The following is a 12,434-nucleotide window of genomic DNA, read 5'->3' as shown; positions in this document are numbered from 1 at the left end:
GCGCAATCTCCTCTCCCTCAGAGCCGAACACATCTCAGGGACTCAAACACCCAAGCGGATTGGCTAAGCAGGACCACGGTGGACCAGTCCGAATGGCGCATCCACCCGTCACTATTCAGGGAAGCGACCAGAATGTTCGGTCTCCCGTTAGTGAACCTCTTCGCCTCTCCACTAAACACGCAACTCCCCAGGTTTTCTCCAGGTACCCCTCCCACGGGGCCGAGAATCACGACGCCCTCCGTTGCCCCTGGCCCACAGGGCTCCTCTATGCCTTCCCGCCTCTAGCCCTGGTTCCCAGAGTTCTCCAGAAGCTCATCTCCGAGAGGGCAGAGCTGATTCTAGTAGCACCCTTCTGGCCCAGGCGCCCCTGGTTTTGCGGACCTCCGCAACTTATCGGTGGCCCCTCCTGGAGAATCCCCCGACCAGGATATCCCTCTCCCAGGGGCCCCTTCAACACCCAGACCCTCAGTGGCTCCAGTTAGCCGTTTGGAGGTTGAGCGGGAGCGCTTAAGGAAAGAACGGTTTTCTGACCAAGTTATTGAGACCATTTTAGCCGCCAGGCGACGCCTTCAACAACCCGCATATACAACGCCACTTGGAAGGGATTCTGCGGTGGTGTCATGGTCTCCAGATCAACCCGCTGTCACCTTCCATAGCTCAGGTCTTGGAGTTCCTCCAAGAGGGCCTGAGAAAGGGCTTTCCCCAACATCCTAAGGCGTCAGGTCGCAGCGCTATCCACAGTCATTGACTGTGATAAACCTGGGTTCCCTTTCCCACCACCCCCGTATTCGGGCATTCCTCAGGGGACCACCAACCTGTGTCCCCCAACCATACCGATACCCTACCTGGGACCTTAACAAGGTCCTGGTGTCTCTGACTAAGCAACCCTTTGAGCCTCTCAGGAAGCCTCTCTCCAATTCCTCACATTCAAAGTGGTATTCCTGGTAGCTATTACTTCGACCCGCCGCATATCGGAGTTAGCAGCCTTGTCGGTAAGGAAGGACCTTTGCATATTTCATGCCGATAGGGTGGTCCTCCGACCGGACCCTACCTTCCTGCCCAAGGTTAACTCGACCTTTCACAGGGCTCAAGAACTCATACTCCCGAACTTCTGTCCCAATCCCTCGCGGGAAAGGGAGAAGCTTTGGCACTCACTGGATGTAAGGCGGGCCCTACGCATTTACATTAAGCGTACCCAACCCTTCGGAGGTCAGAATCTCTCTTCCTTTCCTTCCAGCCCAAATCCTTAGGCCACAAAGTGTCCCCGTCAACCATCGGCCGCTGGATTAGGGCTACCATTTCAAGGCTTATTTGTCCCAGGCACTGCCGGTGCCAGGGGATCACAGCACACTCCACCAGAAGTGTAGCCACCTCGGCGGCTTGGGCCACCCAGGCTCCAATTTCTGATATTTGTCGGGCAGCCACTTGGGCATCCCCCTCTCCTTTCATTAGACACTATAAGATTGACACCTTTGCCTCGGCGGAGGCTTCGTTTAGTGGCGAGTCCTCCAGCGAGTCTTCAGGGAACCTCGGAGATTGCAGGACCAGGCGGGGTCCCTCCCGTAGGACAGCCAAGCTTTGGTATGTCCCACTCTCTGGATGATCCGACGGCTCTCAGGAGAATGGGCGTTGGTTCTTACCTGACACGCCATTTCTCTGGAGCCGTGAGGATCATCCAGCCCCCCCTTTAATTGCCGTCTGGTGGGGCCTTGTTTGCCAATGACCTATTAGCATAGGAGAGCAGAGCAACGTCCTTCTCTTCACCTTCGTCTTCACGCAAACTGGGAACGCAAGAGAGCCACGTGATGGAAGGCGGAGCGTTCCTCAGTGATTGAGCTCAGCCATCAGCGTGACTGAAGCACCTCCCACTCTCTGGATGATCCTCACGGCTCCAGAGAAATGGCGTGTCAGGTAAGAACCAACGCCCAATCCAACTGATATTTAAAGTGATGGAGTAATGTGTAACCTAATTTTCCTTGCATTTATTATAGCAATTTGTGTTCTGGCAACAAAGAGTAGGTGATATTTGTAAATGTCTTAAATAGTTGTGGCCTAGATTAGAGATTTCACTCTAACTGGCACTCTAGAGCAGCCGTATCAGGGCTATGGTTGACCTTGGGCGGTTGGGTGGATGTGGCCGACTGGGTGGGTGTGGCCCATTGGGTGGCATAGCCACCTTGATGCCACTCACTGGGCATGGTCAACTGGGTGGGCGTGGCCAGGTTGATGCCACTCCCCTAACTGCTGGCATGTTTCTTCTTTGCATTGGCTAGACCAGGCCGAAGCCACTTGGCCCAATGTTTCCTCTTCACACCGGGCCAAAGCAACACGGGCCATGCCCTTATATTTACCAGAATGGCCTCATGGGCCGGGTCCGACCACATTGTGGGCTGGATCCGGCTTACAGGCCTTGTGTTTGACACCCCTGATCTAGACCAATCGCAGCATGAATATTGTTGAACTGGCTGAAGGACTAGATAATTATTCATCTGATTTATATGAAAATAATATATATATATATATAAATTAAAAATAGCAAGTAATTCAACACATTAGATTTCAAAAGAGGAAACTTCTCTAAAATAAGGGAATTGGTAAAAAGGAAGTTGTGTGAGAAATTAAGAGAATAAAATTTCTCTGGAATAACTCTTTGAGAGTTATTCAAAACCACAATAAGGGAAGCTTAGTTATAATGTATACCACAAATCAGGAAAGTACCATGAAGGCAAAGCATGTTCATCAGCAGAGTTTATAATCATAAATAGAATGAAAAACAGAACACAAAAGTGTAATTTAAATAAGGAGAACAAAAGAGAAACACACACATTAAGTAGCCCCAAAGATAAAATAGCAAAAAAAAAACTCAACAACTTTTCAAGCAATTGCAACATATGCTGCAACTGATCTCCAAAAGGCTGCTGAGTCATTTGCTTTTGCTGCCATGATCAGTTGCTGCCAATCTTCCTTTGTCAGTCTTTCTCTGCTGTTAGTCCGGCTATCCCCCCCGCCCCATAGCGATACACTAAAGTAATCCTGTGCAGGGGATTTTTCCTGTTTATGTAAAGAGGTTTTCCCTGTATATGTATCAGTTGATACCTCTCTAGCGCCCTTATATTTGTGATAAAAAAAGGGCTTGGATTGAATGCAATTAAATGACTGCTCATTTTTGTTATTGGAGACTATTAAATGCTGACATATTTAGGCTAAAACTTCATAGTCAATACTAGTTTTTCATTTGATTTGTGATGATGGTGGAGGGAATCTGTAACAATTATTAGGAAGTCAGGATCCTGGCAGTTAACATTTATTGACCATCTTGTATAACAGGCCCCATAATATATCTGTATCTAATATAAACTTAAATAAGGAAATGTCAAATAGGAAATCCGTCTCATGTTCAAAACTAGGTTCATATGATTGGCATCTGCATAGTTCACAGTAGTAAATATTTACGTTTCTACAAAGCTGAATCCTCTTAATTGTACATAACTGATTATACTTGTATTTGTGATTATACTTGTATTTGTACACTTGATTTGTACTTATATTTCAATGTTTCATACATACGCATATATAAACATACACACAAATATCTGCTAGTTTAAATATATGTTTCCCTTATATCAGCGGTCGCCAACTAGTGGGCCACGAGAAAATTTTGGTGGGTTGCAGAGAAATCTCACCCACAGAACAACCGCCCAAAGCAATTAATCCAGGCTGTGCAGAAACACAAGGCTGCGCAGCCCACATGGCCCGCGGAAACCCTCCCCGCCCACTCACTCCTTACCTGGCAAACTTGCCTGTTAAATTGCTATATTTCCTTTTTCCGACCATCATCTGCTGTGCCAGGAGATTTAGATTAGCTAGGAAGCTGGAAATGGTTGGAGTTCTTGCTTTCTAGCTAGTCTTTAGGTCTTCGGCTTTTAAGCACAGCTGAACCTCCCTTAGGACTGAAGGTTCTATTATTCAGTGCAGACTCACAGCAAGCAAATTTGAGAGACTGAGCGAGCCGATGGCAGATAGATAGATCACTGAATGATTCTGTGAGCAGCTCAATTTGCCTGCCTGCTTTGCCTGATTTTGGGTAAAGTTGCTCTTTTTTTAAATAAAAAATTCAATATTTTCATACATGGTGTATTGTGAGTTAATTTTGTGAGTTTGCTTGCTAGCAAATTTTATGAGTTTGCTTGCAAGCAAATTTTATGTGACAGGCTGAGCTAGCCAATAGCAGATAGATAGATAGATCTCTGAATGAATCTGTGATTCTGTGAGCAATTCAATCTGCCTGGCTGCTTTGCCTGATTTTGGGTAAAAGTTGCTCTTTTTTTATAAAAAAATCAATATTTATATAAATATTTATAATATTTACATACAAGCCATGCCCAGCCAGTCACATGACTACCAAGCCACACCCACAAATTAGGTTGCGCACACAGAACCGGTTAGTGGTCCCTGGGATTTAAAATTATGAGTTTGGTGGTCCCTGAGGTACAAAAGGTTGGCGACCCCTGCCCTATATAACATTGAATTTAAAGCTTTAATATCCAAAGATAAGTAGACAATTTTCTTCTAAAACATCAATAGTAAATTTTGATTTATTATAATCTATCTTTTTTCTATTACCAATACTCTGTAATTTTTCTTTCTTTTTTTTCCAGCTTGCAAACTTATCAGTGAGGAAACTAAGAAATGTATGTTTAGATAGAATTAATCAGTCAGACAGTTCTGACAAAAATAATGGGTAGAAACAAATATATTATTTTATAAGAAGTCTGTCATAAATAGAAAGGCTGAAAATATAACCATGAAACTATCCTCAGTTTGTTCCTGAACTTCTATCTCTGAATCCTCCTCATATAATCGGCAGCCCTTCTGACAACAATTCAGAATATCAGGTATCTGATATTCTGAATTGTTGTTCATCAATTATGACTTCACATTTTTGAGATTGCTCTGAAGATCTATGAACAGGGATGTTATGTCTATCAAACTGATGTCCATGAAATGAGGAAGAGGTAGAGAAAGTACTTGAAACATGATTCTAGTGGCTCTAATGGAATGCTGCCATCTGGAGTAGATGACTTGGAGGTTCTTCAATCTTATAGTTAGAGCAGGAGTGTTCAATCTTGGCAACTTTTAAGACTTGTGGACTCCAAAATTCTCTAGCCAGCATGAGGAAGTCTGCAAGTCTTAAAGTTACCAAGGTTGGACATGTTTGCAGTAGAGTGTTTCTGGCAGTTAAACACAAGTATGGTGCCCCTTAGATTTTGATAAGACTGTTATTTGCTATCTCTTCAGCACTGAAGAGTAGACATTGTGCTACAAGTAGTCCTCGACGTATGACCACAATTGAGCCCAAAATTTCTGTTGCTAAGCAAGACATTTGTTAAATGAGCTTTGCCTTTCTTGCCACAGTTATTCAGTTAATCACTGTAGTTAAATTAGTAAAATGGTTGTTCAGTGAATCTGACTGCCCAATTGACTTGTAGACTTCCTCATGTTAGTCAGAAGGTCACAAAAGGTGATCATGTGACCCTGGGGCAAGACACTGCAAAAGTCATAAATATGAGTCACTTGCCAAGCACCTGAATTTTGATCACATGACCATGGGGATGCTTCAGCAGTTGTAATGCGAAAAAAGGTCATAAAGTCACTTTTTTCAGTGCCATCATAACTTTGAACAGTCACTAAACAAACTGCTGTAAGTCGACGCCGCCCTGTATTGTGTTGGTTACTGTTTGGCTAATCTCCTAAGTGGGTATTAGATTCTCATGCAAATATCCTTTATGTGAAATGAGAGACATGGTTCTATTGCATCTGGTTCAGAATCTGGCAGCTGTGCTTAATTTGATTGGGATTTACTGGCAGGAGACCCCACCGATCATGAATATTTTAAACAATTTTTGTGCGTTCCAATAAAGGACAAATAGCAAAAGAATTAATGAAGCTTTCATTATCAGAACATTCTGCTCTTCCTCTATATGCTGCAAGGAATGTTGGCCTTGTAGAAGTTTGATAAGTTTTCTTTTTCCTTGGCTGTCTTTTGCATTTTTTGTTAATCATCTTGTACAGCAGCTGTGACTGAACTTTTATGCCTAGATACTGGTCCTTTGGAATATTATGAAAATAAAATGAAAAGGATCTGATTACTGACATTACTTGGATGCTTGCAGAGAACATCACCAACATTAATACTATCAAAGAGGTATCCGTAGTGCACAAAATTATCTGCTACAATGTCCTACCAGTCAATGACTACGTCAGCTTCAACCACAACAATACAAGAGCACACAACAGATACAAACTCAATGTAAACTGCTCCACTTTCTGCTCAATTGCAGAAAGTACGACTTCAGCAACAGTGGTCAATGCCTGGAATGCACTTCCTGACTGTTGTTACATCCTCAAACACCCACTCCTTTAACCTCAACTATCCACTATTGATCTCACCCCATTCCTAAGAGGTTTTTTAAGGGGCGTGCATAAGTGCACCATCGTGCCTACCTATTGTCCCCATTTATTCGTACCTATTTCCTGTATTCTTACTCATGTTTATACTTATACCTATTATCGTGTAACTGATTGACAAATCAAAATAAATAAATAAAAAATAAATAAAAATAGGTTTTTGAAAGACTAGGAGGGTTCTTACATGTGCTGCCTATGAAGGCATTCAGTCACTACTCATTAGATTGATAGATTGGATTTGGAAGCACAGTAAGAGGAACAAGGAAATCAGTATAGCTCTAAAGAAGCATCTTTTCCCCCACTCAAGTTATTTTGCACAGGATAAACATTTAATTATTGAAGCCATTGGATTCCTTTCAGAGATCTAACATGGGGAACCCATTTGATGTTTTCTGTAGTTTTTTCTGCTGTTTCTTTTTTCAGTTTTACTACTTTTGGTTTTATTCTGTGATAACTTTCTGCCCTTATGCCAGAAAGAAAACCTCGAACTGCCTTGTTAGAAGTGTATCAGACTTTATGTGGAAAATCTTTGGAAATCGCTGTAGATTTGGCAGCAGAATTGCCTGTTTCTGAGTGTCTCTAGGTTTCCCATAGTCTCAACATGCAGAGTTTCCTGGGAAATTAAGAAAATACAATAAGCAGTTGTGAGCAGCAGAAGAAACAATTAATGTCCCTTGTATCTGCACCAATAAGACATATTGTTTCTTTTCCAATTTCTCTCAAGGGAGAGAGTGGACAGAAATGTAATCACAAGTGTCTTGTTAAGAGAGCCAATTTGTGGATTCATATAGGATTGCTAAACATTTCAAAATCAAAATGGATCAGATTGGCTGTTTTTAATCTCACCGGAAGCATTTCAAGTTCAAAATGCTTCCAATAAAATGGAAATAGTGTTAGGGTGCTTCCAGTGAAGGTAATTTCAAGTTAAAATATATATTTTTTCATTCAAAACATTTGACTTTAACTGTACCCTGCAAACTATACTCATTGTTCAAGAGGAGTATAAGATATTTTAATGTTACACTAATAAAGAGCTCCTCTGAAACTGAGATGCCTTTGCTGAATATTACACCAAATAGCAAAGTCCTGAAAAATGGCCTACATAAAAAATGGCCTCATTATTACTGGGTAGACAGGTGAGAATGATGATGATGATGCATGGAGAAGCACTTAATTCATACATAGTGTTTATACAGGTAGTCCTTGACTTATAAATACAATTGACACCATAATTTCTGTTACTAAACAAGATGGTTTTAAATAAGTTGTGCCCAATTTTACAACCTTTTTTGGATGACTGTTAAATGTATCACTGCAGTTGTTAAGTGAATCATGAAATCGTTAAGTGAATCCAACTTACCTCATTGACTTTGCTTGTCAGAAGCTGACTGAAAAGGTAGCAAATGGTGATCACGTGACTCCAGAATACCACAACTGTCATAAATACGTGCTGGTTGCCAAATGTTTAAATTTTGATCATTTGACTATGGGCATGCTGTGACGGTCATAAGTGTGAGGACAATTTGTAAGTCACTTTTTTCAGTGCCATTCTTGCTAAATGAATGGTTGTTTGGTAGTTTGTTTGGGCAAAACTATGCTTTGAACAGGAACCTAAACTATCCTGTCTGCTATATAGTACTTTATTATGAATGTTACTACAATTTTTTTAAATAATCTTCATACTTCTTCTAATCAGCTTCTTGAGAATAAAAATTTTTCCTCCCTTTAAAATAGGCAATTTGTAATTTTGTGTGCCTTTCTTTAGGTCATGATGATACTTTATGACAACTGTTTTTCTCTCTTTCTTTCTCTCTAGGTCAGGAAGATCCCAACAGTTTGCGGTATAAATACAATTTTATCGCAGATGTGGTGGAGAAGATAGCACCAGCTGTGGTTCATATAGAATTGTTTCGCAGGTAAACAAGATATTCAAACTATATTGTTGGTCCTACTGATTATATGGATTTTAAAGATAACATTATTTTGAATTAACATTTTATGATATTCTTAAATACTGTTCACCTTTTGGAAAAATATACTGACTCTATGGAGATTCTCAGTCATCCAGGTCATGGTTATTCCAAAGGTGCTTTTGCACTGAAGAAGCTTCTTGGATGAGAAGCAAAATGTCCTTAAGGAAAAACAAAGTCCAGTTGCCTTTTAAAAAAGGACCTTTGGTACATACTGATCTGTGTTTTGAAATTCTGAATATATAAATAATGACAGAAATTGGCAGAATAATATTCAAATATCAAAGATTCATATGGATGTTGTCATCTTCAGAAATCAATTTACTTTTTGATATTGGCGTTGTCTTTTAGGTTGCCTTTTACAAAAAGGGAAGTTCCTGCTGCCAGCGGCTCAGGATTCATTGTTTCTGAAGATGGACTGATTGTTACAAATGCTCATGTGGTTACCAATAAGAACAGAGTGAAAGTGGAACTGAAGAATGGTGTAACATATGATGCTAAAATTAAAGATATCGATGAGAAAGCAGATATTGCACTAATAAAAATAGATACTCAGGTGAGTTTATATTAAGCAAAATATTTCAGGTGCATCTATTAAGAATAGCCACATATTGTTAAAAGTAATTCTAAAAAGGCAGTTATTTTCCTATGTATCTGTAGTCATATCCCCTTATTGAAATATGTAAATAAATTTACATTCCTTATTTTGGATTTGAATACATACTTTCAGAATGCTCTTCAGTCGATATGTCAAAAGGACTTCTGGTAGACCAGGAAATTATTTCTCTGAGACCAAGGCAAGCAGAGCAGTGCATTGTGGCTTTTTAATATGGAGCCATCTAAAATATAAAATATACTTTCTATCCCTACAATGACTGTCCTTTTTGTTCCTCTTTAATGCAAGAGTCCAGTAGGCGTACAGACTGTTCCTGTGCAAATATGTCCTAATTCTGCAATTTGACTTTGAGAAGCAGAATGCATAATTAAATATATATAACTCACTTGCTTTGAAGATCACATTCTGGGACAGGTTCAAAGTTGCCTGAAGTGTAACATTTGATTTTCTTCTAAACCATTCTGGTTTTCATGTGGCTTGTCATTAAATTCATGCAATTTCAAAGTTTTATAATGCATTGCTGGTATGCATGTGTTTGGCATATTTGAAAAGATGCTTTTATTTCCGCACTGCTACATTGTTCAGGAAATGGAATACACAGGTACACAAATATTTATTCCAGAATTTCAGATCTTGAAGGAATATTCAGCAATTATTAAACAGCTTGATCATTATTATGTAAGCTGAATGACATTTTAGATAAGTTGGCGTAAACTTATTGGACATATATGCAGAAGAATTGTCATAGGGATATGCAGAGATTGAAATAAAAATTCAGAGAATTTGATAATAGTTTGATGTTATTCATTATTGTATGCCCATTCAAAAGGAAACAAACTTATCATCACTGTACCAAAATAAGCAGATTAATTAGCTTTAATATCTTGTTTACTGGTTTGGACACAGGTTTCATAGATTCTCCTAGCTTGTTTCAATTTTGCTTCAATCGTCTAAAAAAGTTGCCTAGGCATTGCTCTAAACTGCTAACTTTTGGGTACAATCATTTGTATTTTATTTGCATTTTCCAGAGAGCATAGGGCAGGGTGTCATGAAAAAGAATCTATTGCAGTTTTTATTTATTTATTCATTTATTCATGAGAATAAATTACAGTCTAAGAATAGACTGTATTCTTAGACTGGTAGAGAAATGTTAATTGTCTTCCTGGCCACTTGAAAAATGTAATCAGTTAATCTATTATCTGCTGTATTTTTGGACAAAAATTGTTCCCAGGATTGGTATAGTGGCATCAAAACTTCCTGAACTACTGATTTCAGCCTGGAAATCTAGGTCCTCTTGAATCAGCATTCTGGGAATCCTCCACACAAAATTCTTATAAACCTCTATTGATTCAAGCAAAACAGGGATTAGCAAAGGACTGGATAGTACACCAGCATAATTCCTCATTCGTTCTTGTTATACATCACAAAATACAATTGCTCAACACTAGAGAGGAAAGGTTAGGGCAGGAATAGACAAACATTCGGACCCAGAACATTTGGAATTTTGAGAGCATGCTGTGGACATTAACACAAAGTCACTTTTATGGTTAACCCAAATCAACTATTTACCAAAAGGCAAATATAGTGTATTTTCTACCAACCCAATTTCCCTTTTATATAAAAGTGGTTTATTATAGCATTGGCAGCAATTACTCACATTCATTGTCTTATCTGGGGCCTTGAAGCATTCTTGTGAATAAAGTGGCAAGCTATTGCTGGGGGAGGGGATTTCACCCCACTCCCTTCTGGCCACATATTCATTATAGTATGTGACCCTGCTGTTCACCAACATCATTCAGATGATAGGAACTTCCTGTAATATTTGCACATTTGGCATGAAGGTGTTTTTTTTTTGGGGGGGGGGAATCTCACGTGCACAACTGTACATATCAGGGTACAGGCAGAAAGCCAATGAAGCTTGACTAGAAAGCTCACATGGACAGTGAACATTCTGCTTTCAGTAATGCCTGAATGAAAACCTTTTCCAGCTAAGCTATGCAAAGATCACGGGATGATAGATACTGTGAAACTGAATTTTGGCAAAGAGGAACAGAGGAAATAAGTTGAGAGACACATACAGTAGCTGAGTTCAGCAGTTTCCTTTTAAGCATTGTTTCCTGGATTATTTCAGGCATTGTTTTTGGAAATAATGTGCTGCAGGAAATTCTTCGTTCTAGTTAATACAAACTAAGCTATATATAGACACATTATTATTTTTTAAGGTATCCTTAGTAGGGATATGTGTATTGTATGGTTTTAAAACCTTTTAATTTTATAAGGGCTATATAAATGCTTTGTCTGGGGCATTGATATTGTTCAATAAGAAGTTCCTTATAGAGGACATATATTTTCACTTTTTAACAGAAATATTAGAAAAAATAAATATGATTGAATGGTTAAATGAATATTTCTACATGTAAAAAATGAGTTTCTTACTGTTTTATACTGTTTTAATTTTTTTCTGAAGTTAATATTCTTTTTAGTGCACTAAAATTATGTGTGATGTGACAGAAATTTGACAAGCTGTATGATTGAAACATTGTCTTTTTATAATTTTCCATAACTGGAATATTTTAATGTGCTCAAATAATTGTTGAATATATTCATTTAACATTTTTTTCTGCAGCATATTTTCCATCATCCTTCAGATAATGAAAATAGGAGGATAGGAAATATCTGGGTCAAAATGCATGAAGACTTGCTATAAGAATCCGTGATACTGACATTTCAAAAACAGTTATATTCTTATAACAGTTTTTCTTTAACTGGTGACTAAGAATAGGATGCTTTACAAAAAAGCAGGAAAAATATTAACAAAGAACTGAGCTATGGGCTGTGATGGAATGAACTAGTTTCTAATTATTAATTTGTTTTTCCCTTGAAAAAGTCATCAGCATATATTAGAAACAGATTTCTTTGGACTTTCCATAAAGTTGTGCTATTGAGATAGTCTGTCCATGGGCATCAGCGGAGGAAGATAAGGAATCAAATGACAAATGATACCCAATGCAAATTTTTGTACTTGCATCATGATATCACATGTAACCTTATTTATGTGAAGCTTGCATTATGACATCATAATGAACATTCTATCATTCTGACAATTCTGGGATGCTCCTGTCCATATTATTGGATTTGAATATGTGGAGAAAGACCAAGGCTTTTTATAAATGCTTACTGAAGAAAGAGGGACAGGATAATTTTTAGAAATCAGTGATACAAGAAAATGAAGGAAGCAGCCAGTGTTCTCTACAAAGCATCAGTCACTCTTAGCAGGAACATAAGAAAGGAAGGCTAATGATTTCTCTAATTCTAGTCATATTAATAACTCTTCAATTCAATATGAAAAGAATCCTAAATGCCTCCTCAGTATTTACTGT

General features: G+C 39.0%; 1 protein-coding gene across 1 annotated transcript in view; it reads left to right on the top strand.

Moving 5' to 3' along the window:
- Positions 1-12,434, top strand: part of HTRA1 (HtrA serine peptidase 1) — a 44,466-nt gene that overhangs the window by 16,910 nt on the left and 15,122 nt on the right. The window contains exons 2-3 of the mRNA XM_026669335.2: positions 8,285-8,384; positions 8,790-8,994. Of these exons, the coding sequence (XP_026525120.1) occupies positions 8,285-8,384; positions 8,790-8,994 (305 nt within the window). The remainder of the gene's footprint in view (positions 1-8,284; positions 8,385-8,789; positions 8,995-12,434) is intronic.

This window comes from Notechis scutatus, chromosome 4 (genome assembly GCF_049901735.1).
Source record: "Notechis scutatus isolate UNSWTSFEM ecotype Mainland chromosome 4, rNotScu1.2, whole genome shotgun sequence".
In the NCBI taxonomy this organism is placed as follows: Eukaryota; Metazoa; Chordata; class Lepidosauria; order Squamata; family Elapidae; genus Notechis; species Notechis scutatus.
This window is presented reverse-complemented; position numbering and strand designations above follow the sequence as displayed.